This window comes from Rhineura floridana, chromosome 3 (assembly GCF_030035675.1).
Source record: "Rhineura floridana isolate rRhiFlo1 chromosome 3, rRhiFlo1.hap2, whole genome shotgun sequence".
Taxonomy (NCBI): Eukaryota; Metazoa; Chordata; class Lepidosauria; order Squamata; family Rhineuridae; genus Rhineura; species Rhineura floridana.
In genome coordinates, this window is record NC_084482.1 from 178,405,740 (window position 1) to 178,433,143 (window position 27,404).

General features: G+C 39.4%; 2 protein-coding genes across 9 annotated transcripts; one reads left to right on the forward strand and one right to left on the reverse strand.

The window, feature by feature from the left end:
* Positions 1 to 542: 542 nt before the first annotated feature.
* Positions 543 to 24,776, reverse strand: KBTBD8 (kelch repeat and BTB domain containing 8). Of its 8 annotated transcripts, none has more exons than XM_061618686.1 (5): positions 24,554 to 24,674; positions 23,848 to 23,911; positions 18,995 to 19,205; positions 16,390 to 17,504; positions 543 to 5,140 (listed from the first exon to the last, which is right to left on the reverse strand). In XM_061618686.1, exons 3-5 carry the CDS (start codon positions 19,141 to 19,143, stop codon positions 4,677 to 4,679), a joined length of 1,728 nt encoding a protein of 575 aa, XP_061474670.1. In that variant the 5' UTR covers positions 19,144 to 19,205; positions 23,848 to 23,911; positions 24,554 to 24,674; the 3' UTR covers positions 543 to 4,676. The 8 variants fall into 8 exon arrangements, with proteins under 8 accessions (XP_061474670.1, XP_061474668.1, XP_061474675.1 ...); XM_061618684.1 differs by having other exon boundaries at positions 24,485 to 24,674; XM_061618691.1 differs by lacking the exon at positions 23,848 to 23,911 and having other exon boundaries at positions 24,586 to 24,776.
* LOC133381983 (S-phase kinase-associated protein 2-like) lies at positions 5,701 to 12,149 on the forward strand. The gene is made up of 2 exons (XM_061621628.1): positions 5,701 to 6,357; positions 12,118 to 12,149. Exons 1-2 carry the CDS (start codon positions 5,721 to 5,723, stop codon positions 12,147 to 12,149), a joined length of 669 nt encoding a protein of 222 aa, XP_061477612.1. The 5' UTR covers positions 5,701 to 5,720.
* Positions 24,777 to 27,404: the final 2,628 nt, after the last annotated feature.

A 27,404-nucleotide genomic window follows, 5' to 3' on the forward strand; every position in this document is an offset into this window, starting at 1 on the left:
TACAGATTACTATTATATAAAGCCCATTATCAGTCCCTCTCAGGGTCCTGGCGCTCACCCCAAGTCTCACAACAAAGAAGGGACCTGGGAACTGCTTACATCATCATAAAAAAATCTTATATTTTTGGTGCTTTCTGAAGACCTTTTCAACAAGCCTTTTAAGTAGAGATCTTATCCAAGTCTGCATTGGTTTTGGAATTGCTTTTTAAAGCACTTTTAAAGATTTTTTTAAAAGATATTTAAGATTTTTTATTTTAAATATGTTTTATTTTAAGATTTTTTTAGAGTTTTGTCCCTTATTTGCCACCCTGGGCTTCTTCTGGGAGGAAGGGCAGGATAGAAATTTTTTGGTTTTGTTATTGTTAATAATAGATTGAGAAAGAACAGAAAATACACAAACTGAACAAATGCCATCCAACCCCAACCAAACACTTCTAAGAGACAGAACTTAGGGGAAAAAATGCATTTTAAGACTTCACCCCTTCCAAGCACTGTGACTAGAGATGATGCAAAACAAAAGCAAAATAAAACACTGGAGCCAATTATATTTGAACAGGTTTATTATAAGAAAAAAATAACATGACATTAATTCAAAATGCATAAATTGTGCAATTATGGCAAAATGTTTAAAAAACCACACATTTGCCCTCAGAGGACTACAGTACTTCTTACTAACATACCTGAGCACTGAACTTCTGATGCCATTTCTAAACAGATTTTGGAACACAGGGAACTTTGATATTATGCAAACTACAGGAACAGCACACGCAACAAAGCCAGCTGTAATAGAGGAGCAGGCCACCAGGCACTACCACCACGCGACCCCACTTTATTTATGTGGGATATATGCAAAGCAGTGGATAATGCACTTGGTAGATTGTGCCTTCAAACCAACAAGTTTCACAATAAAAACTTTGATGTTTTTCCCAGCCTGTTTCCAAAAAAAGCATTAAAATGGAAAAGTAATGTTTCAAAAAATTAAGCTAGAAGAACAGTAAAAAAAAAGATGAGCGGAGAAGTCAAACATAGCCCTACACAGGTTAGCACAATTATGATTTGTGTCCTCATGCTGTGCAAAGTTTGTTTTAGAATCAGATTTTTGAAAAACAAGTTTTACACTGACAATTCTCACTAGATAATTTTGAAGCATGTAAACAACTAAAGGTCTCAGTTAATATTAACTGCTTAAATTATTCATGCATAAGACTCAGTGTATTCCACTCAATGGCAAAAAATTCAAGAGTTAGCTTTTAAGCACACTACGATCAAACCCTCCCCTCACTGTGAATGTTGGACAAAAAGATATTTGTATTTAGTGCAGATAAAAATGAAAATTAAAAACAAACCTACTGTAGAATTAACCACAGCATATTCTATATATCACATGACAGGGTCATTTGCTAACTTAATTTATTAAATTTCAAGTCAAATTGACATTTCTACTAAATAAATACAGAAGATTGTCAAAAAGCAGCAACAAGTCTTGTAAAGATTTTCAACAGAACTTTTTTGAAAGATACATAACACCTTCTTTGCAAAAAAAATTAATAACAACTTTTAGGGAGGGTGCTTCAGAAAGCTTGCAGGTAAGAAACTTACAATAGCGCAAATATAGCCAACTAAGGAATAAGAAATATATGAAAGCAACTGAACAATTTGTGTGTGAACAGTATCCCCAAGAAATAACTTCGTTCAAAATTTAGTCTCAGCAACTATGCTTAAGACATCAAAACCTTTCATTCAGAGAAGCACTAGAACTCATATCTAAAGTAGTAATTTATCACATTAGACCGAGTACACCTTGCATTATGAACCCTTAAGGTTGAACTTATGCTGTCAGGTTAGCATTTCCACTATTCTTTTTCCACCATCACTTCTTAACAGCAGGGGCGCACAACACAGCCTTGTAGTGCTGAATGGAAACCTTGTTGAACCATTCAGACACACTGGAGCACCAATTCATATCTTAAGTTGACTACACGAGACTAATGTGCAGGATTAGATGCTGTAGGCATATAGACTATTTTGCATGCAAGAGTTGAATGTGAAGCTATGGCATTTTGTGAAGAAAAATGATTATAGTTCCCCAGCCTATATTCTGTACTAGGCTGATGTCTGAATGTTGTTAAAAGAGACAAAGAAAAATTATAAACACATCATGATATATGCTCACGGGCATTTTATGTTCAAGCTACTGTACCTCCTGCATGGTATATAAAGAAACCCAAAGACAAAAGGCTGCTTGCTGAATCTCTGGGAGATGAGGTATGTAACAGAACGAGGTTTTATTATCCTTTAGTTTCACAGTTGTGTTCAATATATTGTGCAAGATTTAAAACATACAAAGTCAAGTAGGAACATATTAACACAAAATGTTTATGGGGATTACATGTTAATATTTATTGAATATCCTAAATTTAATCTCTTTAAACTACAGTTTGACTGACATGAGTATCTATTGTTAGAAGTAGCGGCCATCCTTTGATATAAGGCCAACTCATCATTCTTTAAAGCAAAACTGAAACTGAACTAAGATGAACACAGGGCATGTTTCCTTCTTGAGCAATTGTGCCCATCTTGTCGTCCCTGGCAAAGAATCACCAAGAAAAGATCTACTATTAACCTTTCAGAACTATCACATTAAGACTACCTAAAAGATGTTAACAAAACCTTAGTCATTCCAAATAAAAACAAAGAGACCGGGTCTATATACAACATTAAACCAGTTAAAAACAAACAATGGTTAAACACGAATGAGCTGCATGCACTACCATGCTGCTAATACAGTGCTTGTTTTGTTCCTCCCATTTCTGTTATGTCATTGGGAAATAACCTAGAGTTTGGTTTCTTGTGACGTCTGAACACAGGCTCCTAGTTTCTTCCAAAATAAGCCATGAGTAGTAAGCCAATAACACACTTTGGGTTTCAATCGTGGTTTGGAGAGAAACAAACCATATTCCCAGGTTCAGCCAATGCAACATGCTACACTCTGCCTTGTCTCCCAGCAGCAGAGCAGGGAATGAGAGAAACAAGCACAGTGCTAGCCTAGCGAATCAGCACACTGCTAATTCTCATTAAACCATTGTTTATATTTATGGTTTAATGTTATTACATAATGTTATGTACAAACCAGGCCTATGTCACAACAAACTGGATTCTTACCCTGCTCCAAAAGTTTTTATGCGAAGACTTCCTAAAGTGGCTATCCTCGGAACAGAAAGAAAACTCAGTGGTGCAAAATTTCACATTACTCCAGAAATAATCGGAGTTCAGAAAACCAGGCAACAGTTAGAAGGATTCAATGGTACTGGCAAAAGCCAGAATTGCTTCACCATTAAGGTGACTGGGGGCAAATCATTGTTCCATGAAAAATGTATCAGCTGCAAGTCAAATGAATGCCAAAATGACAACAGAGGGGAACATAAGGTGATGAGTTAACACGCCATATTTTTGAAGAATGGCTCAGTAGTATGCTCAATATTATCTCACAATATAATCCTATGCACATTTACTTGGAATTAAGTCATACTGTGTTAAATGGGCTTACTCCCAGGTAAGTGAGCAAAGGACTGCAGCCAAACTCCATCTATTATGGCTAACTATTAGTATTTCAAACTACTCAATTAAAGAGTTATTGAAGGATGGACAAACAAACTGCACTTTGCGCTTAACCTTCTAAGTGATGGAACAACTCTCCCCAAAGTGAGATTAAGACTATGCCTGTCCTTATTCTAGGCAAGAATTAGCTCCATAAGAGAAATTCAAACTAAAATAGGGATTCATACACAAAGCAACAAGATACATGCTTAAGACTAGAGACATTAATACTAATTGACTGCTTTAAATTAGCAGTCCCATTTGACCCATTTCAAACTTTTTAAGTATTAAAGATGTGCTAGCACCATTGGGTTTAAGCCCTTTATGGAGTGACCAATGTGTTCAACTGCTTTTGAAGCTCTACATTTAGTTGGCAGAAAATGGCTCTCCTGATGCCACTGGAAGTTCAAGAACAGACAATCACACACACTTAAACTAAACTCTAAGGAGAGAAGCAATGCAGCCCCCAAAGGCAGCCTTTTTTTTTCCAGATGATAGCTCATGGTCTGCTGCAAATCTTGATATTTCTGCAGCAACTACCACACTGTATTACAAATATTTCAGTACCTTTATACATATGGAAGAGGTATAAGGACCAGGAATTTGTCTATTTAGTGTCACAGAATCTAAAACAGCAAGCTAGCAATATTGCCTCAGATTTTACCCGTATTTTAGATAAGTCACTTCAAACGTGCTCTTCATTTCAGCTATTCATGTTAGTTGCTCTCAGTGTAGTGCATAGTTACCCCAATCCACCTACTCTTGCTTTTAGTCAAATTATCACTGTAGAACAACATGATCAAATGACTCTAACAAAGAAAATGCTGATAATTGCACTTTGTAACCCACTCCTTACTCCAAAGGAAAACATCCATTAGGAAATTAAACCACTAATTCCCTTCTCCCCACTGCAACCTTTAAAGAGCACCCATCCCCATGTAAAAAAAAGCCATCAATTTCAGCTCACATTAAATACTGACAAAATTGAGTTGGTTTTTCTTTAAAAACAGATTTTTCTGCTACCATTAAATATCAAAGTCACTAAGGCCTTTTACCAATGAAAGGAGGGAGGAGAGCATTCAAATAACTTTCTGAAGACACTGTGGATACAATTTAGCAACAACACATTCAAAATGACGTCCAAGATCCCAGAGCTTATCTGGGGTCTCATACACCTTTTGCCATTGGTCAGTAAGTTCATCGTACTGATAAAGCGAATTCTTCCTGCTGGTTCTGAAGACATGCTCTTCAACAGTGACTTGAGTAGCTCGGACAAACAAATGAAGTTTATTTTTCAAGACAACAAGTTTAATGTATGGATTAATGGACTGGTCACATGGGAAGTCCCTCTTTCGAGTCCACTTGTTCAACTCAATGTCATAGGCCTCTACGGTAAACATACGCTGATGGTTTCCACAGGTTCCAGCAATGTAGTAAATGGAGTTGTTGTAGACAGCTGCCAAACTCTGGATCCTAGGCACAGTCATAGGAGTTAAGAAACCCCAGTAATCTTTTCGAGGATCATAGCATAGGAAAAATTCTCCTAAGGAGAGAAAGAGACCAAAATATATCTCAATCAAATGTTTTTGCAACAAGAAGGACATAATCAGTAGATGGATTAATATTGAAAAAAGTTTTCTACTACATGGCAACAGAAAATATGACTATATTTACAATGAAGTTTTCATAACTGAAATATCAGCGCTGCTATTCGTAATTATACAATCTACCTAAACACTAATTCACCCTAACTAATTCCCAGGGTTTGGGGGCTCTTCCCCTTCTCCATATGCATCAACATCTTTAGTCAGACACATAGTAATTGAAGCAAATACTAGAGCACTTCATTACAGCCCATTCTCAAATTTAGCTTGCCAAGAGCAAACAGCCTTTTGAACTGCTTGCAACCACCTTCTAAAATTGAGACCTGGGAGTGAACTGGAATATTCAGATGAACTGCTTCACCAAAAGAAACTATACAAAGTCCCCCAAGGCTAGTTATGTTAATTGGCCCAAGGTGTTACACAGGGTTTAACAAATGGCTTGTGGCATGTAGAACTTATGGGAAAGTGGGTGGCACAACTACCATGTTGGACTGATCATTTCATCATCTTAAACAATGAATGAGAATCCAGAGGCAGAGATCTGGAAGACTCCATTACAAATACTGGGTTGTATCCAATGAGATCAACCCATTAGCAAGCAGACCTCTTCCAGTACAACATATGGATCTGTCAAATTGTACAATTAAAGTTGCAGATCTTCAAAGTATTCTTGACAGGTGCCAGGATCTACAGAACCTGAGCTTGGAAGGACTTGAGCTTTCCAACGATACAATGAAAAATATAGCACAGAACCCCAGCTTGGTGCGTCTAAACCTCTCTGGATTCTCTGCAGAACCCTTGGAGGCAATGCTGAACAGTTGTTCCAGATTGGAAGAGCTAAACTTGGCCTGGTGTGACTTCACAGTTGATCATGTGAGAGCAGCAGTCAGTCACATTCCTCCAAAAGTAATACAGCTAAACCTCAGTGGATACAGACAGAATCTACTGATGTCAGATATCAAAATATTAACTGAAAGGTGTACCAGTCTAGTCCATTTAGATTTAAGTGACAGTGTTATGTTGAAGCCCGAGTGCTTTCAGTACTTCCACCACCTCACTTACGTTGAACACTTGGGTCTTAGTCGATGCTATCAGATACCTCCTGCAGCCTTACTGCTTGTTAGACAAACTGCTGATCATTGCAGCATTAAGCTAAGTAATGAAGCTCGGCAACAGAGGAGCATAGGAGGAAGGCTGCAGGCTCAGTCGTGCTGCTGCAGGGATGAGACTGTGCTGGGACCATCAAGGAGCAAGCATTTCCACCTGCCTTGCCCCACCCCTCTGCCTGGGCCTTATCAGGAGGAGCTGCAGGCTGAGTCGTGCTGCTGCAGGGATGAGACTGTGCTGGGACCATCAAGGGGCAAGCATTTCCACCTGCCTTGCCCCCCACCCCTGCTCTTAGTGACATTTGTTTGGGGACTGTCCTTTACCAGGAAGATGAATGTTTTTGGTTTGCTTTTCCTGTTTTTTTAGCTTTTCTGTTATTGTTAGTTTTTATTGTTAGTCTCTTAATGTTTTGATGTTTGCATGTTCTGCTTTGTACATCGCTTAGAGCGGCTGACAATTCAGCCAGATAAGCGACTAATAAGTCAAATAAATAAAATTAGCACAAGGACTTCCAACTGTGCAACAATGCTCTCTCTCTCTCCAACTGCTCCTTTGTCCCCCACCCCCCAAAAATCTGAGAGGCCCCAGATTTGGGGAGGCATGGGGAGATGTTTTGCTGGTGGAAGTCCTTGCACTAATAGAACAACTTCATTGGATATAACCCACCTTCTTGAACCTTTATATCAGGGATGTGAAACCTGTTGTCTTACAACACCTGGAGGGCCACAACCCCCATTATTCCTGACCATGCTAGTGAGGGCTGATGGGAGCTGAGGAGTCTTATCACATTGTGAAGGACCACAGGTTCCACGGCCCTGCTTTATATATTGATAAAAGATCCATAGTCTTTGGACTATGAAGTAAATTGGACTTAAGTTGCTAAAACAGAGCTAATATAGTGCTTTCATATATTGAACATATTGGTACAAACTCATTTTCTCCAATTTAAAAGATGAACTGCATAAATTTAGGTGGCAATCTTACACAGGCTAGGTAAATACCACTACATTCCATGAATATTGCTGCTCATTAGAAGCAGCTACCAATTTTGTCTACTAGAGGTAGTTGTCCACAGCAAACATATCTGAGTGGTGTCATTACTTCATTATATAGAAGTTCTAAAACTTAATTATGTAGAAAAGCAGTTTGAACATTTTTACAAAGCTCTATTACACATTAACAGTTCCCACATTTATTCATTTTCAGACATGCAACTCCCGGAACAGCATACATATTTCTAGCCTAAGAAACAGTCCTGAAACTCATTGGAATAATATGAATGCAGTTTCAGTTTGGTAATGCTAGTACATTTACAAGAAAAAACAGGCTTTCTAAAGACATTAATGTGTGCTCACATCAACTTTTATTCTATTCTACACCTCCTTTTTAACATCAGTGTTTACTACCTCACTTGAAATAAATTTCTATGCAATGTTTTACTTTAAGAGGCTGATGAATATCCACTTCCCCATGTGCCTGGGGAAAGTTCAAAATGCCCGTAGGTTAACAGGTTCTGACCCAGACTGAACCTTTATTTTTCAGCACATCTCCACAGAGGTTGAACCTCTTTGTATCCACAGAGGGCCAAATTAGCTTTCAGTATGGATTACCTCCTCCTCTTTGGATGCACACCTTAACATGGTGAAGGGGTTTGAGTGTGTTGAAGAAGCTGAGAGCAATGCAGTCAGGAGTCTAGACCAAGAGGCTAGACTCCTAGCAGGGGCACCCAAGGCGGAATGGTCAAAGCTGAAACACCAGACTAAGATGCATCCAAACTCAGATGAAGGCAATGGTAAACCACCTCTGAATATCTCTTACCACAAAAACCCTAAGAACAGAGTATCCAAAATGCAACACGAGATAGTGCTGGAAGATGAGACTTCAGAAGGCACTCACCAAGCTACTGGGGAAGAACAAAGGACAAGTACGAGTAGTGCTGTGACTAATGACGCAGCTGGGTCAAAGCCGAAAGGAAGCCCAGAGGCTGATGCACACAGATGCGAAAGGAGAGTCCGGAGTTGTACAACGCACACAATAGGAACATGGAATGTGAGAAGCATGAACCAGGGAAAGTTAGAAATTGTCAAACAAGAAATGGAACGCATCAACATTACAATACTTGGTGTGAGCGAACTAAAATGGATGGGAATGGGACATTTCCAATCAGGCAACTACAAAATATTTTATGCAGGAAATGAGAAATTAAGAAGAAATGGGTTTGCTTTAATAGTGAGAAGTGATGTAGCAAGAGCAACTAGGAGCTACAATGCAAGGTCTGAGTGAGTGATATCAATGAGATTAAATGGGAAACCTATCAACATAACCATCATCCAAGTCTATGCTCCGACGGCAAACGCAGAAGAAGAGGAATTGGAGAGATTTTACGCAGAAGTACAGGAAGAAACTGATCACACACCAAAACAAGATGTGCTGATAATCATGGGGGATTGGAATGCAAAAGTAGGGAACAGAGAAGAATTAGGAATTGTGGAGAAATGGGGCCTAGGAGACAGAAACGAACCAGGAGAAAGACTTATTGAATTCTGTGAAGCCAATAATTTGTTTCTTGCGGACACATTTTTTGAATAACCGAAAAGACGACTGTACACATGGACATCATCAAATGGTCAATATAGGAATCAAATTGATTATATAATTGATAGCAGAAGATGGAGAAGTTCCATACTTTCTGCAAAAACAAGACCAGGAGCAGACTGCGGTACAGATCATGAACTAGTCGTATCGAAAATCGGAGTAAAGCTAAAGAAGTACAACAAAGCAATCATAATGCCAAAATACAATTTAAATAACATCCCAGAAGCATATAAAGATCAAATAAGGAACCGGTTTGAGGCTTTAAACTTAGTTGACAGAGAACCAGAAGAACTATGGAGTGAAGTCAGAGACATTATCAGGGAAGAATGAAAAAAACAAAAACCTCTCGTTAAAAAGAGTAAAAGACCTCAATGGATGACTGAAGAAACTGTTCAAATGGTTAAAGAGAGAAGGAAAGCAAAAGCAAAAGGAGATAGAAACACTGTCAGAACCCTAAATGCAACAATACAGCGACTAGTACGTAGGGACAAAGAGAACTATTACAATATTGTATGGAAATAGAAGAGGACAACAAAAAGGGTAGAACAAGAGCCCTATTCCAAAAGATTAGAGAAATGAAAGGGAAATTTAAACTAAGAGTAGGGATGTTGAATAATCAACAGGGGAACACACTGACTGACCGAGATGAAATAAAAGGAAGATGGAAGCAATACACTGAAGAACTCTATACAGTAGAGCCCGCTTAAAGATCAAATAAGGAACAGGTTTGAGGCTTTAAACTTAGTTGACAGAGAACCAGAAGAACTATGGAATGAAGTCAGATACGTTATCAGGGAAGAATGCAAAAGGACAATACCTCTCGTTAAAAAGAGAGAAAGACCTCAACTCTTCAAATGGTTAAAGAGAGAAGGAAAGCAAAAGCAAAAGGAGATAGAAACACAGTCAGAACCCTAAATGCAACAATACAACGACTAGTAAGTAGGGATAAAGAGAACTATTACAATAGTTACTGTATAGAAATAGGACAACAAAAGGGGTAGAACAAGAGCCCTGTTCCAAAAGATTAGAGAAATGAAAGGGAAATTTAAACTAAGAGTAGGGATGTTGAATAATCAACAGGGGAACACACTGACTGACCGAGATGAAATAAAAGGAAGATGGAAGCAATACACTGAAGAACTCTATACAGTAGAGCCCGCTTATACGGCGGGTTCTGTTCCGGACCCCCGCCATAAAGCAGAATTTGCTGTAAACCGGAACCTCATTGACTTTAATGGGGCGCATTGTGCGCAAATGCAGCAAAATTGGCTTTAAAAGAGGGGAGGAAAGCCGCCGCATTAGCAGAACGCTGGTAAGCGGAGCGCCGGTAAGCAGGGCCCTACTGTAAAAGAGATGCAAGGATGACAGATTCATTCACTGAGGAACCATATGATTAAGAACCAGAAATTTTAGAATGCGAGGTAAAAGCTGCTCTTAAAATACTTGGAAGAAACAAATCACCAGGCATAGATGGCATACCAATAGTTGCTGCAAGCTACTGAGACTGAATCAGTCCCAATTTTGACTAAAATCTGTGAAGAAATATGGAAAACTAAACAATGGCCCACAGACTGGAAGCGTTCCATATACATCCTAATTCCAAAGAAAGGAGATCCCAAGGAATGTAATAATTATCGAACTATTGCCTTAATATCCCAAGCAAGTAATGCTCAAGATTCTACAACAAAGGCTCTTACCATATATGGAGTGAGAATGCAAGATGTCCAAACTGAATTTAGAAAGGGAAGAGGCACCAGAGATCATATCGCAAACATACGTTGGATAATGGAACGGACCAAGGAATTTCAGAAGAAAATCACCCTGTGCTTTATAGATTACAGCAAAGCCTTTAACTGTGTAGATCATGAAAAACTATGGAATGCATTAAAAGAAATGGGGGTGCCACAGCATCTGATTGTCCAGATGCGCAACCTATACTCTGGACAAGAAGCTACCGTAAGGACAGAATATGGAGAAACCGATTAGTTCCCCATCGGAAAGGGTGTGAGACAGGGGTGTATTTTATCACCCTATTTATTTAATCTGTACGCAGAACGTATCATACGGAAAGCAGGATTGGACTAAAATGAAGGAGGTGTGAAAATTGGAGGGAGAAATATCAATAATTTAAGATATGCAGACGATACCATACTACTAGCAGAAACCAGTAATGATTTGAAACGAATGCTGATGAAAGTTAAAGAGGAAAGCACAAAAGCAGGACTACAGCTGAACGTCAAAAAGACTAAAGTAATGACAACAGAAGATTTATGAAACTTTAAAGTTGACAACGAGCACATTGAACTTGTCAAGGATTATCAATACCTTGGCACAATCATTAACCAAAATGGCAACAGTCAAGAAATCAGAAGAAGGCTAGGACTGGGGAGGGCAGCTGTGAGAGAACTAGCAAAGGTCCTCAAATGTAAAGATGTATCATTGAACACTAAAGTCAGGATCATTCAGACCATGGTCTTTCCAATCGCTATGTATGGATGTGAAAGTTGGACAGTGAAAAAAGCGGGTAAGAGAAAAATCAACTCATTTGAAATGTGGTGTTGGAGAAGAGCTTTGTGGATACCATGGACTGCAAAAAAGACAAGTAATTGGGTGTTAGAACAAATTAAACTAGAACTCTCACTAGAAGCTAAAATGATGAAGCTGAGGTTATCATACTTTGGACACATAATGAGAAGACATGATTCATTAGAAAAGATAATAATGCTGGGGAAAACAGCAGGGAGTAGAAAAAGAGGAAGGTCAAACAAGAGATGGATTGATTCCATAAAGGAAGCCACAGACCTGAACTTACAAGATCTGACCAGGGTGATTCATGACAGATGCCCTTGGAGATCACTGATTCATAGGGTCGCCATAAGTCGTAGTCGACTTGGAGGCACATAACAACAACAACATGGATTACCTAGCCATACTTTCCCTATCAAAAGCCTCCCAATTTGTTTTTCAAACAGCATTTGCCAAGTCTTTCCTGCCAATGGTACAGGTTGTTTGGAATGTTTTGCTATTAAAGTGAATTCTTTATCTCCTGCTTATCCTGAGGCTCTCTCATTGGCAAAGCTGTTTAGCTGTTAACGGAAGTAAATTATGTGGGAGTTAACAAGTAGAGCAGGGGCAGAAAGAAGAGACTGAAAAGTGATACTGGATTATTATCTCGCTTGTAGATTTTTTCCTTGTTCTACTTCTACTTTCTTAGGTGCACAGGCCCTCTACAGTCTAAACCGTTAGTTGACATTTTCTGAGGCAAAGCCCAGGCAATAAACATGTAGTATCGGGGGGAGGGGGAGGGAACTAAGGGAGGTTGACATTTAAATAAAACACCCTACTATAAACATCTTGTAAATAGTTCTCAACAAGTTTTAGACTGGTTTTGATCAATTGGAACATGTTTGAGTGTTCTAGCAATGCTAATCCTCTGGTTTAACCTATCTCAGCTCTCTGGTTTTTTTGAAGAGGGGATATGGGGGGAGTTTGAAGTGAAGTTTCATCACCGTAGGAAAAATGGCAAAGTGTGCCTATCCTTCATTTCAAAAATTCTGTAATCACAGAACTGCTGTTTATTATCTGTGGTTTAAGTGTTTGAGACAGGCATGTGGATTTTCAAAATGTTTACACACACACATATATTTGAACAAGTCATATAGTAATCATTATTGTGCGATCTTTTTTAAAACACTTCTTTGCAGGGCTGAGTTAATGACAGTCATTATTCTACATCCCGAACATGGGCTCAATGAGAAGAAAGTGTTATGATTAGTCTATATGCCAGGCCAGTCAAAACTATGTCTCCTGGGTTGCATGCCAGCTATACTGCAACATCAGGTGCTTGATGGAATTTGTAAAACACACAGAGGGCCACATATGGCCCTTTAGAATTTTAGAAAACTAAATTTTTTAAAGTGTTAAAATTATTATAATCATTGTTAATCACCTTGGAAACTATATCTAACAGGTTAGACATTGAAATAATAAAGAAAACAAACTGCAAGTGACCCAAGGATTACATGTTTGATATTCCACACCCTTACAATCAACAACAGTATAGACAAAAGGCAACAACTTTGCTCTCTTGATTTTCTGGTCCCGATTCCAATTCCTATGCAGAAATCAAACAAGGATAGTTAACATTGCCTGGATCAGCCCTGGGATCCTGCTGGGACAAAGGGCAGGATATAAATCAAATATATTATAAATCAAATAATAAATACACAAAATAATGAAACAAGACCAGGATCAGACTGTGGTACAGATAATGAACTGGTAATATCGAAAATCAGAGTTAAGCTAAAGAAGAACAACAAAGCAATCATAATGCCAAAATACAATTTAAATAACATCCCAGAAGAATATAAAGATCAAATAAGGAACAGATTTGAGGCTTTAAACTTAGTTGTCAGAAAACCAGAAGAACTATGGAATGAACTCAGAGATGTTATCAGGAAAGAATGCAAAAGGACAATACCTCTAGTTAAAAAGAGAGAAAGACCTCAATGGATGACTGAAGAAACTCTTAAAATGGTTAAAGAGAGAAGGAAAGGAAAGCAAAAGCAAAAGGAGATAGAAACACGGTCAGAACCCTAGCTGCAGCGACTAGTACGTAGGGACAAAGAGAACTATTACAATAGTTATTGTATAGAAATAGAAGAGGACAACAAAAAGGGTAGAACAAGAGCCCTATTCCAAAAGAAAACAGAAATGAAAGGGAAATTTAAACCAAGAGTAGGGATGTAGAAAAATAAACAGGGGAACACACTGACTGACCGAGATAAAATAAAAGGTAGATGGAAGCAATACACTGATCTGAAGAACTCTATAAAAGAGATGACAGGATGAGAGATTCATTCATGGAGGAACCGTATGATGAAGAACCAGAAATTTTAGAATGCGAGGTGAAAGCCGCTCTTAACATACTTGGACGAAACAAATCACTAGAAACAGATGGCATACCAATAGAGTTGCTATAAGCTACTGAGATTGAATCTATCCAAATATGGAAAAGAAAAAAATGGCTCATAGACTGGAAGCGTTCAACATACATCCTAATTCCAAAGAAAGGGGATCCCAGGGAATGCAGTAATTACTAAAGTATTGCCTTAATATCCCATGCAAGTAAATTAATGCTCAAGATTCTAGAACAAAGGCTCTTGTCCCATATGTAGCAAGAAATGCCAGATGTCCAAGCTGGATTTAGAAAGGGAAGAGATACAAGTGATTATATTGCAAACAAACTTTGGATAATGGAACAGACCAAGGAATTTGAGAAGGAAATCACCCTGTACTTTATAGATTACAGCAAAGCCTTTGACTGTGTAGATCATGAAAAACTATGGAATGCTTTAAAAGAAATGGGGGTGCCACAGCATCTTGATTGTCCTGATGCACAACCTATACTGTGGACAAGAGGCTACTGTAAAGACAGAATATGGAAAAACCGATTGGTTCCCCATCGGAAAGGATGTGAGACAGGGGTGTGTTTTATCACCCTATTTGTTTTATCTATATGCAGGACATATCATATGGAAAGCGGGATTGGACCAAGATGAAGGAGGTGTGAAAACTGGAGGGAGCAATATCAATAATTTAAGATATGCAGATTGCGGATGATACCATACTACTAGTAGAAACCAGTAATGATTTGAAACAAATGGTGCTGAAAGTTAAAGAGGAAAGCACAAAAGCAGGACTACAGCTGAACGTCAAAAAGACGAAATGACAACAGAAGATTTAGGTAACTTTAAACTTGACAGTGAGGACATAGAACCTGTCAAGGATTATCAATACTTCGGCACAGTCATTAACCAAAATGGAGACAATAGTCAAGAAATTAGAAGAAGGCTAGGACTGGGGAGGGCAGCTATGTGAACTAGAAAAAGTCCTCAAATGCAATGATGTATCACTGAACACTAAAGTCAGGATCATTCAGACCATGGTATTCCCGATCTCTACGTATGGATGTGAAAGTTGGACAGGGAAAAAAGCAGATAAGAGAAAAATCAACTCCTTTGAAATGTGGTGTTGGAGGACAGCTTTGTGCATACCATGTACCGTGAAAACGACAAATAATTGGGTGTCAGATCAAATTAAACCAGAACTACCACGAGAAGCTAAAATGACGAAACTGAGGTTATCATACTTTGGACACATCATGAGAAGACCTGGTTCACTAGAAAAGACAACAATGCTGGGAAAAACAAACAAGAGATGGATTGATTCCATAAAGACAGCCACAGACCTGAACTTACAAGATCTGAACAGGGTGGTTTATAACAGATGGTATTGGAGGTCGCTGATTCACTCCCACTTACCTTGACATATTATAGGTCTCCAAGTGTCTCCAGAACACTCCTACCCAATCCAGGGATTTCTTGGATTAACTAGGTTTGCTTCAATAGCAATTACAAGTCTACTCTAGAAGCAATTTCTATAGAAATAGCTTCCAAGGGGCTTTGAAACAGCAAGTGCTGCATACATAACCTTAAAGATGAGGAAAAAGAGGATAGGAATACATATAAAGCTTCCTTATATCGAGTGACGTGAGTTTTCAGAAAACAATCCAATGTTAGTTAGGCTAAATTTCATAGGGTAGTTTGCACTGGAAAATTTTCTGATGCCCCAGAGAGTGCACAAATTTAGCATGTTTACTTTTATTTAGTAAACAAATACTGAATGTGTGAAGTGGAAAATGTTCAAAGGAAAAATTAAGCACTAGAAAAAATTAAGCACATCACTGCTTAAACCCAATTAGACCACTCTATTCTGAATGACAAGTGACTTTCCAGGGCCTCACACAGTGACATGTCTTTCAGCCCTCCTACCCAAAATGCTTTTTATTGGTGATGTCAGGGACTGAATCTAGGACCTTTCACAAGCATGCCACATTCTCTGCCACTAAGTCAATGATGCTGCCCGTAAGCTTCCCAAAATCATTCACTTTGCGATGTGGACAGCAATCCTAGTACATTCTACCATGGTTCTAGTAATGGAATATGCTGCAGTATAAATTACATGCTATGCCACTTTTCTTCTCCGTCAAGTAATAACTACTGGTGGCATGTGTCAAACCAAAACACTGAATACCATAGTAGCATACCAGTAATGTTATGTGCCTTCAAGTCAATTTTGACTTATGGTGACCCTATGAATCAGCGACCTCCAATGGCATCTGTTATAAACCACCCTGTTCAGATCTGGTAAGTTCAGGTCTGCTGTGGCTTCCTTTATGGAATCAATCCATCTCCTGTTTGGCCTTCCTCTTTTTCTACTCCCTTCTGTTTCTCCCAGCAATATTAAAAAACACGTAACAGATACACTTCTTTTGCTTCTCCTACAGTCTAGGATATAAGTAGAACCCTTCCTTTACACAAACCATAATTCAATGAATTTACTCAGAAGTAAAGACTTAAATGAGACTTTTTCCACAAACAATTGCTCCCCCACCCATTTTACAGGCACCCAAAAAGCATCTTACCCTGTAAAACATAGATATTATCTTTATATTCCACAGCATTATGAAACTCCATTGCTACAGGCATTGGACAGACTGCTGTCCAGCAGTTCTCTCTGCCATCGTAACACTCCACAGATTTCAGCGAGTTGCGTCCATCTCCTTCATACACCCGACCACCTATTGCATACAGTTTACCACAGCAATGAACCAGTTTGCAGCCTATTCTAGCACGAAGCAGTGGAGCCTTAGGGATCCATCTATTGCCTGAATGATCATACATCCAGAAGTCACTTTCTGCTCTGTGATCTATGGAGACCTCACTGCTGCTTGGTCTGTACCCTCCAGCAATATAAATGTCATTGTCAGGAGAGACAAGAATCCCCACTTCTCGCAAATCATTGGGTGGTTTGCATAGTTTGAACACTCTCCCTGTGACGGAATCTAAACAAGGCACTGTTTGCTTCTTCCCTGAGTGTTTGTGGGCAGCATCAAAGCAGATGATCATTTCTGAAGCAGTCATTCCGAGCCGTTGGGTATAGCCATTGGCACCACTTTGTCCTTTCTGTACACAGTTTTTGGCTATAGCCTGTGCAAACATGGGAGGAATTTTCTCTGTGAATGCTTCATCCAAAAGAGGCATGCGGATGCATTTGGCAAAAATTTCTGGCAAGTGGACTTCTCTTTTGTTGGGTTCATGTTCAAACCATCTTATAATGCTTTCATAGACATGCTCTTCCTTGTCAACATTTAAATCATTGCTGTCCAGTATGCTTATGAGTTGGTCTTTCCTCAGTTGGAGAAACTCTTGCTCTTTAGTGACACTCAGGAACTTTTTACGAATGTAATCTTGTGATCTGACTTTCAGTTCCTGATGCCCATAATGATCAGCAAAGATAAATACGCCAATGGAGTTCTGCGGATCCAAATGACTGATCATGTATTTAGCACACTGATCCTGGATAGAAGGGATCTGGAATATACTAGCTGCAGTGAACAAAGCCTGGACGTTGGCCTCTGTCAGTATTACTCGGGAGGTATATGCATAGTTCAGTACTAAATGCATGGACTCTGCTTCAACACCAACAATCCGAACTTCTTTCTGGGTGCTCTCAGTAAGGCCACTAGTGAACATTGATCTACAAAATGAAAATGTGCATACAGTTATTTATAAGGAACTACTGTTAACAGGCCAACAGTAAGCTTGAGTTTTGTTCCAACACTTAATCAGTTTTTGTTTTATGGTACACAAGGCACATTTTTAAATTCTCAGATCACTGGCTCAAACAATTTACTCAGACATCTGAACATAATTCTGACTTTTATTGAGTCATCTTCCACTGAGTTCCTGCCACATCGCTGGCACCTGACTGTCACTGATTGTTTGCATATATGCATACTATTGCTCAGAGCAGGGATTGCAATACACAGTAACCAAGGTGTCTTTTGCAACCTCTGCAGAGAATTATCTACATATTGTTATCTACATGGCTATTCCCATCAGTTTGTGCTAAGTAGTCTGTGGCTCCTACAGTAATAAGTCCAATGCTCTGCTGTATTTGCATACTGCAGCAATGTAACATTTGTTGTTATGTGCTATGAAGCAGAGGGGGCAGAACACAAATACACATACATGACCAGAGTAACTATTTATTTATAGGAGACAGGCATACACACACTGCCAAGCTTCAGTTCAGCACAATGAATGTCATGTAGAATGACCCATCAGGAAAAGAGCCTCCCATCCCTGATTTAAAGGATTAAGTTAGTAAAGTTAAAAGCAACACAACTGTTTACACTGTAACAAACTGGAGGAGCTTTGATGCAAAATAGCGTACTCATGGGGCTTGAAAGCAACCAGTTCTGCCATTTTCCTCCCACTGAAAATACTCATAACTACATTGATCTAGTCAGTGTAAGGAAGTAGAAATGGACTGAACAGATAACAAACATACTTGGAGGAACCAGCAGACATTACTCAGCTTTGTCAATATTGCCTTAATCTTAGTTTGAAACAGTTCACCTTAGCTTGTTTCAGCAGAATGGGGAAAGGTGGGGGAGGCAAAAAACAAAGTGCTTCCAGCTATATATGTACTTCTTTGGGATCCAAAAGAATATGGAAGAGAAATGGCAGGTCTCAAGTCCTATAAAAATTGATACAGTAAAGGTGAAACAAAGGCCTTTCCAGGAACAACGATGCAGTGGTGCAAATTCCAAGTAGGAACAAGGGGTAGTTCAAGAACTCTATAGCTTGTACTTTATTTTTATGGCCCCTATTTACATAGTTGCCTCATCTGATCTGCTTTCATTCATCAGCCACGTCAGTTTTTAGATTATCCTCTCCCATTTCCTACCTCCCTGTAAATCAGGGGTACCACATAAAACTTTTCTAACTGCATTTGTGTTGTTTCAATACAGGTAGAATTTTTTCTAAAAAATGGTGCAGCAACCACTTATATTCAAATCCAGGGAAATCTACTGGAATGAGCCCAAAGTAGTTCTTAAATGAATGCTACCACATTCATTTTCAGTGCAAATTGTAGAAAACACATAGGTAACATTAACACTCTTACAAACAATGCACTACTCTCAAAATGTTAATAAAAACTAGCATTAGAATGCAATGTACCTGAAGTAAGGACTGATTGCAGCAAGAACATTCCGATGACAAGAAAAAGTTTTCCCATGATCCACTTCCACCACAATATCTGTCAGCTGTCTTTCATCATACATTGCTTTGAGTTGCTGGAGAATGCTACAAGCATGGGAGGGATCCATCCCAACACTGGCTGTGCTTGAAGCAGGAGTTCCATTCAATATTTGTGGGAACTTGCTCTGTTCTGGTAAAACATTGAAATAAATGAACTTAACACAGAGCAAAAGAGATGGCCGACAATCCTCTTGTATGTATGTCTTTGTGGATCAAGAAACAAGCTATATTTCACAGGACATGAAGACTAGTTCTACACCTTGAAGAGCAGGGTATTCAACATCTGTGTACTAAGATGCCTTTCTTAAACTACACCACACAATAGGGCTTACAGAGGTTTTTTCCACCAGTCACCTTGTGGTATAAGTATATACATCTGTCAGGCTTGTGACTTCTGCAAGGTAGTCAGTACATGTTAAACCATGGTTTAGCACCACATGGATAAGCCTGAATGAACCTGAGTGGAACATCAGCCTCATACACTCCCCACCCCAGTGCAACTAGAATAGCAACTTGTAGAAGAGTTTCACTTTTAAGTGATCCCAGTTTAGCGTTACATTAGAACAAAAGGTCCTATTTTAAAACAAACTAGCAAATTTCATAACACCCAGGTTCATAACTCATTAACACTTTGCTGACTTAGCAGCAATTAAGAGATTGACTTGGGTTTTTTAAGTGTCATTTTGTGAATTTACTGAAACAAAATTCCTGAATTGAAAGCACTGAAACCATTGTACACTTTCATTTCTCATTTTTTCTTTTGTATGGGCATCCTTTTCTTAATTTTTAAAATCATATTTGCATTGACGTAGTGCTACTTCTGTAATACACCTCAGGTGAGGTTGTGACCCAGTAGTAGGTCCCAATCATACATAACCCACTTGTCAGAATTTGTACTAACAGAGAAATCTGCATTGTAGATACGAAATAAAAGATGCACCTGGAGGGCTCAACTGTGTTTTTTTTACTATACCCATGGTATCTAAAATTGAAACACACATATATTTCCAATGACCAAACAAAATAGACTGAAAATTGTTTTAGATATTGGGTATACCAACTCTTTCTCAACAGAAAACCATGGGCGAAAATAATTTTGTGCTACTCTTTTTAAAGACACGTCAAGGTTGCCTCATATCAGCATCTAACAATAGAACTATTGAGAGGGCTAAGCCTCCATTATTGTAAAGCTGCTGCAAAATAGGAGTTAAGAACATATGTCATTGTTGCAAAGTTTTTAAAGATGCTCTATATAACAAAGAAGTCACACATTTGTTTTGAAAGTTGCTATTTAACCATTCACAAAGTTTTCAGAGGAACATTTTAAAGATCTTTCCGATTCCCTCCCCCCCCCCAGAAGACCAGTGTTCAGATTTAGAATGAATGATACCAAAAGTCAATTTTCCTCAAATATTCAGATACATTGTGGTTGTTATATGCCTTCAAGTTGATTATGACTTATAGCGACTCTATGAATCAGCGACCTAAACCAGTATATCTTCAACTGGTGGGCAGGACCAAATACTGGGTCACAGCCTGACCTAAAGTGGCTGCAAAAACAGCACTATCACCATACAAATATATGATAGATGCACATTTGTGATAAAGGTGGGTCCCAGTTCGTGAAAGGATGAGGCAACTGCTATAAACTAAGAACAAAAGAAATCGCTATATAATTATTCTGAATTATTTTACACAAGGCAGTCAAACAAAAACCAGAAACCCTCTCATGCCTTTACCTAAAATGAGGCTTGTACAAAACAAACATGGGAACGAGAACATTATGAAGGACTCTGTAACAATGTTGATCTATTGGATGTCTTAGCCTTAGGAATCTGTCCCCTACCATTAATTCTTCTGCTATTGACCAAAATTATCAATGTTTTCAATTTTTTTTGTGAAAAAAAAATGAGCTTTTTCTTTCTTAATTGAAAAAATTAAAAGCTGTCACTAACAAAATTTCAGTAGATCAGCAGCACTAAACTCCCCACTTGTGGAAACATAGGAAGCTACCCTACACTAAATCAGACCATCAGTCCATCTAGCTTAGTACTGTCCACACTGACTGGCAGCAGCTGGCACTCAGCAGATCCTCAAGGACCTACTCCCCCCAAAAAATCACCAGTTTTGAAGAGGGATGAGGCCAATAGTAGGGCCTTTTTGGTGGCGGCCCCTAGGTTGTGGGAGGTAAGAATGGCCTCCTCTGTGCAGTCCTTCTGTTGGCAGGTAAAGAGTTTTCTCTTCCTACAGGCTTTGGGACCTGAAGGTCTTAAGGACAGGGCTTGAAGTGGGTGCTGTACTGTCATTGTTTTATCTGCATGGCTATTTAAACTGAGTTTGCAGTATTTTAAATGTTGTTAAATGGTTTTAATATTTTAATAGTTTAATTATATTTTAATGCAGATTTTTGTATGTTCTTAATTATGTGTACTTTTTATCTCAAAGCCGCCTTGAGTTCCACTTTGGAAAAAGGGCAGGGTATAAATAAAGATAATAATAATATTAGCAGTAATAGTTAGTCATGGCTTGATCTCCAAAAATGTTGCACACTGTTGTCTTCATGCCCTGTCCATAAACTCCCCGTAGCATCTGAGCAGCCTTTCTTGGAAACAGAATCCTAGAATAACAAGAACCTTGGCCTAGGCTCTTCTTGTGTTCCAACACACCTGCTGCTTCCTTCATTCTGCCAAACTAAACATTTCTGTCCACCTGCACATACTACCAAATTGCAAATTACACTTTATATGTCCTTTGATACTACACTGCTAACCTTAAAAATCTGGGATGGGGGACAGGGAGATTATGCTAAGGCATGCAGAACTTTGTGGTCCCCAAGATCAGTAATTTGTACTACGTGCAATAGAGGTGGTACAAACCACTTTTTTTAACCCTGAGAGGATATAATAAGACCTCCCCAGCCATTATGTTTGATACCCTTCATCATGACCTTACTGAAGATGGATAGCCTGATTATAAGGTTGGAAGCAGGACTTAGTGCTTACAGAAACTAAAAAAAGCTAAGTCAGAGTTCTCTCAATGTATTGGCAGAGTTCTGTAATCCTTAGATTCACATATCCAATCAGTTAAGAATAGCAAGTGGTCTGCATTTTAGGTTCATAGTTCATCTTTAGTTGCATGACACTTTGGTACTATGAAGAACAATTCTGTATTGGGGAAGTTAACAAGCTCCTGATTTGCCACCACTCAACACTGGCTGGAGCATACGCAGGCAAACACGTGTGGCAAAACGTCATGTGGAGTGGAAAATATTTTATACTTCTTTTTGAGGCTATTGTTCATGGCAATAGGCTAATGTTTGTAACCAACTGACAAAAATAATGAAGGCAGAAAGACACATTATGCAACATACAGTATTTTACATTTGTAGCAGGATCTAAAAATCCCTGACATAATTACATTCAATCTAATAACCTTTAGAAATCACGCCACAACCATTCATACATAACAAAAAAGAGAACCAAGCCTAAAAATCTTGCAAGGAGTGTCCGGAAAAGAAACCATTGAGCAACATTTTGTTAAAGCAACAAAGCAAGCAGTATTCTGAGAAAGGAAAGAGGAGGTATTATCAATCCAGTTCTACTACTGAAATACTCCAAATCTTAATACTTTTGCTTCCAACCTTGTAAGGAGGAATCTTACAAGACACTTCACTACATCCAGCATGCCAAATTACTGATCCTGCTCAAGTTTTATGTCTGTTCAGACCCACACAAAGTTTCAGTCTTTCAAGATGCAATCCAGAGCACACTTGCATGAAACCAAATCCCACTGTATGCAGCAGGACATGGAGCCAAGTAAGCATGCATAGGGTTGCACGAAGGAGGACAAAACTTCTGGGAATACCTGATGCAGGCCATCCACAGCAGGCTTTCCCACCTGCTTTGCTCTACCCACCCTATCTTTACATGGTGCCTCTGTAAGGTTTATTCCTGCTTCATTCCAGCATCTATGGGTTATGGGTTAGTTTTTGCTTTTATAAATACAGGTGGAACTCTTTGCACTGTAGGTTTTTAGTTCAATATGCCACTGAGATGGCTATTCTAAATTTGCATGCTATACTGTATTGCTTGAATTCTGCATTAACCTTTGTGACCCCCTTTGTGGGCCTTTTTGCCCAAAACGTGGCACAGAAGCTATAGTAGAGGAGTAACTAAAGGTTGGCTGTTCTTGGGAAGCCAGTCAAAATTTGTTGGGGTCTTCTCTTCAACATCACATTGAGTTCTGGAGGTACTCTGTGTACCTAAGAAGTGCAGCTTGAAGCTATAGCCAATCTTCTGCCCACCTCTCCATGCTCTGATGAAGGGCTGAAGTTGATCATGCTTACCACAGCAAATGAATTTTGCATTCTTGGCAATAACTGAATGTGTTCTTTATACATAGACACAGCTAAGGAGTATCTTTATGAACTGACCCACCAAAGTTTTCCATAACTAGTAGCAAACCTTTTTTTTAGAAGCTAGGAATGTAGCTAGAAATTCTGCACTGAATAGGACATTCACCTGCTCCCTCAGAAAAGCATCTAGTGATTCAATTATTGCTAGTGCACTCAGCTGTTCTCCCAGCTTCCACATACACCAGGCCCCTGCAGGGAAACACATCTTCAAACCACTTAGATCAACCTTATACACACACAAAACGTTTAAGCATTTCAGTTATACTACCTCCAGTTTCAAACCCTGTTGCATACATACACACTATTTGGGGGCTGTGAGATACAAGATGCAAGGAGAGGATCCTTCTTAATTTTTTACCTCACACCAGCACCACAGTTCTCCTTCCTACACACAGGAAGTGATGCCTCTTCCAAGATGGCACCTGTAGTGAGCCATATGACAAGTCATTTATCAGCTTCAAAATTATTTTAGTCCTATGTAAATATACACAGAGTTCAACCAATAAAAATGTATTGGATTAATCAACTGAGACTGCTACCTTATAAACTTTTACCAGCGAGAAAGCCCCATTAACATTAAACACACACAGGATTGATACGTTACTTGACATTTCTACTTGTATATAACTACCTAACACAGACACACAAAAATACAAAGAAGTGCCGTGAACGTTGATAATCTTAATAGTTAACAGTAAAAACTATCATAACACTTCAAGCACATATGGTGGAAGAGGTAAGAACTTTACCCGTAATAAAAAAAACCCATTCCACTCACTCTACAGAGACCCTCCCTGCTTCACGTATAATTAACACCCGCCCTCCCAACAACAATCACTTAAGCCCTCCATGAATTACCCCCCCCATACAATGGAATTGCCCGGCCCTCCCATCAACAAGGCCTCGAAAGCCCCTCAGAGTATACCCCCGTCCAACACTTTCATCAGCCCCGCCCCCCTCCAACCGCCTTTAGGCCCCGGCCCAGCTGCGCCCACCTCCCATGGCAGCCATACTGCGGGGCGGATGGGGGGAAGGCGGGCGGGCCCAAGAGAAACTGTCACTACCGGGTGGGGGCGCCACAGGTTCCCCTTTTTACCCCCGTCTCCGTCAACCGCGGATAACGCTGCCGCCAGCGCGGCCTCAAGTCGGCTCCGCAAAGGATGCCCCCCACCACGGTTGCGAGCGTTGATTGGTGAACGATTCCTCGGTCGTCGCTGGGAGTTGTAGTTTTTCTTTCTTTCCACCTTCTTCCATGCCCAGTCACAACCGTCGGCCTCCCGCGAAGTGAACCTTGGGAGCTGTAGTTCTTTAAAGCGCAAGACTGTTTCCCGTTGCTCACTGACAGTCTGTTTTGAACAGATAATTCAGACGCTGTTAACATGGAGTATTATCGAGTAGTCTAATTATTCTCAGTCAGTCCTGGTGCTTCGGATAAAAGGGTGCAGTTTTTCTTTCTTTTCCAACCCCATGAAACGATGTTTGTTGAAATAATTATATATTTGTTAAATCAGCAACTTTGGAGTTTTAATACTTTTTGGAAACTTGCCTATTCCTAATGAAGATTTTCTGTTAGCGAGTTTTCAGTCTGCTAGAAGGAGACACCGATCGGGACTATTAATGTTTCCATGTTGTTTTCTCTTTCCTTTAGCTACCCTTCCCTGTATTTTTTATAAGAAAAATAGCAGTAATTGTTGTATCATTTTTCATAACTATTATTAATTGCATGCTGTGGTTGGACCTGAAAGATCCCCTTTTTCTGAACTCTGCTCATGTTTGAAAATTACTGGGGCTGTAATCTGTGCACTTTCATGGAAGCATACATTTAACAGAGTAAGACTTACTTCCAACTAGATTAGGGATGCTGTGAGGATTAATTATGCTTTGAAGCTTTCAGGTTGGGTGTAAACCAGGTGTAGATAAAACTGGAAAAGACTTTGTGCACTGAGTAGTACTATCTTCTGTGATATATTTTGAGAAATTGTTTGCCTATAAACATTTGGACACCACTTAAGATATCTTAACCAAATTTGGCTTGATGGTTCTTGAAGTCAAGGTTTTTGTCTATTTTTGGATACCTTTGGGTGTCATTCTGAAACAAAATGGCAGACTGCACCTTTAAAAAAATGCATTGATTTGGATACCACTTAAACTATCGACCAAATTGGCATGATGGTTTCGGAGGTTGAAGAGCAGGTTTTTGTCTATGTTTGGATACCACTGGACAACATTTTGACTGAAGATGGCAAACTGAACCTTTCAAAACTGTAGTGATTTGGACACCTCTTCATATATCTTAATCAAATTTGGCACAATGTTTCCTGACATCAAGGAGCAGGATTTTGTCAGTTTGGATGCCATTTTGACTGCACTGATTGTCAGTGAGGGTTGCTGTTGGCTTCTTAGAATTCTGGAGCAAAGGAAGCCACTCCCCTCTAGTTCATAATTCACTAATAGGCAAAAAACCTTGTGGTTTAAGAACGTACCTATAGCCCACAGCTATTCTATCAAACTTTAAAAAGCAGGGAAATTGGGCAGCCATAATGAATGCACCAGGGGAGCAGGAGACCTGAACTCCTCTCTGAGATATTGGACTGCCCTACAAATTGGTCAAAATGCAAACACCATTTGGGTTGGTCTTTCACAGTCCAATCCACTTCCTGAGTAGCTTGGAAGAATTTGGTAACATGTGCCTCTGAGCATATGGTGAGTGGTGGCAATACCTGCAATCTCCAAAGATAGAGAATTATATTTTTGTATGTTTGTTGGTGTTATTCTTACTTTGCTTCTTTTCTGTGTTACTACTGTTTCTACAGAGAATCTAAACTAGATGGTGAAGACAGCCTTTTGTGTTTCAAATTGGAGGTTATGTTCTATTTCTTTTCTGGGTGCATTAACAGTTGAATCTGAAACTGCAGTTTGATGTAAAATCAGACTGATTCCAATATGTTGCTACTTCAGCAAGGACTCTAGCTGTTGGGAAAAAGAGGATGCATATTTTCAGCCTGCTATGTTTAAACCACTTCATTTAAGGCAAGGTGGGCACGGTCAATTAAAAACATACAGCACACATAGCAGTTTGTTAGAATATATTTCACCTCCCACTGTTTGATCTTGCGCAAATTGACACACTCCTGAGGTCCACTGGAGACTATTCTGCAGAAGTCAGTGCCATTATTATGTTTGGAGTTTTTTTTAGTGTACATTTTGCAAAGTGTTGCTGTACTTCACATATTCACAGAAACAGAAACAAGAAAATGATTTCCTATAGGAAACTTCACTAAAATTGCAAAGGAAATCAGACATATTCAAAGTGACCATCTGAACTATATCAACTGTCTTAATAATGTTGCTTCCTCCCTGCTAAAACAAGATCAGCACAGCACATGTCTTCTTTCTATTATTTGGGCTGATTGCAGGTGTTGCCACCACTCACCATATGCTCAGAGGCACATGTTACCAAATTCTTGGAGCGTATTGGAGGGGGGCAAAGGAAGGTGGAGGGGAGAGCAGGTTTGATCATTTGCATGCTTATAGAGTTCAACGGTATTTACTTCTGTGCAATCATGTTTAAGGTAGGTAAAACTGACCATGGGGAGGAGGAAGGGGAGGGGGGGAGGAGGAAGGGGAGGGGGAAAGAGGGGATTGGAAGGGGATGGGGAGTGAGGGGCAAAGGAAGGGGGATGGAAGGGGCAAGAGGAGGGGATAGGAGGAAGGAGAAGGGAGGGTGGGTTTGATCATTTGCATATTTTTTGAGTTCAGTGGGATTTATTTCTATGCAATCATGTTTGAAAATGAAAATGGACTGCCTTCAAGTCAATCCCCACCTACTGCTACCCTTTGAATAGGGTTTTCATGGTAAACGGTATTCAGAGGTGATTTCACCATTGCCTTCCTCTGAGGCTAAGAGGCAGTGAC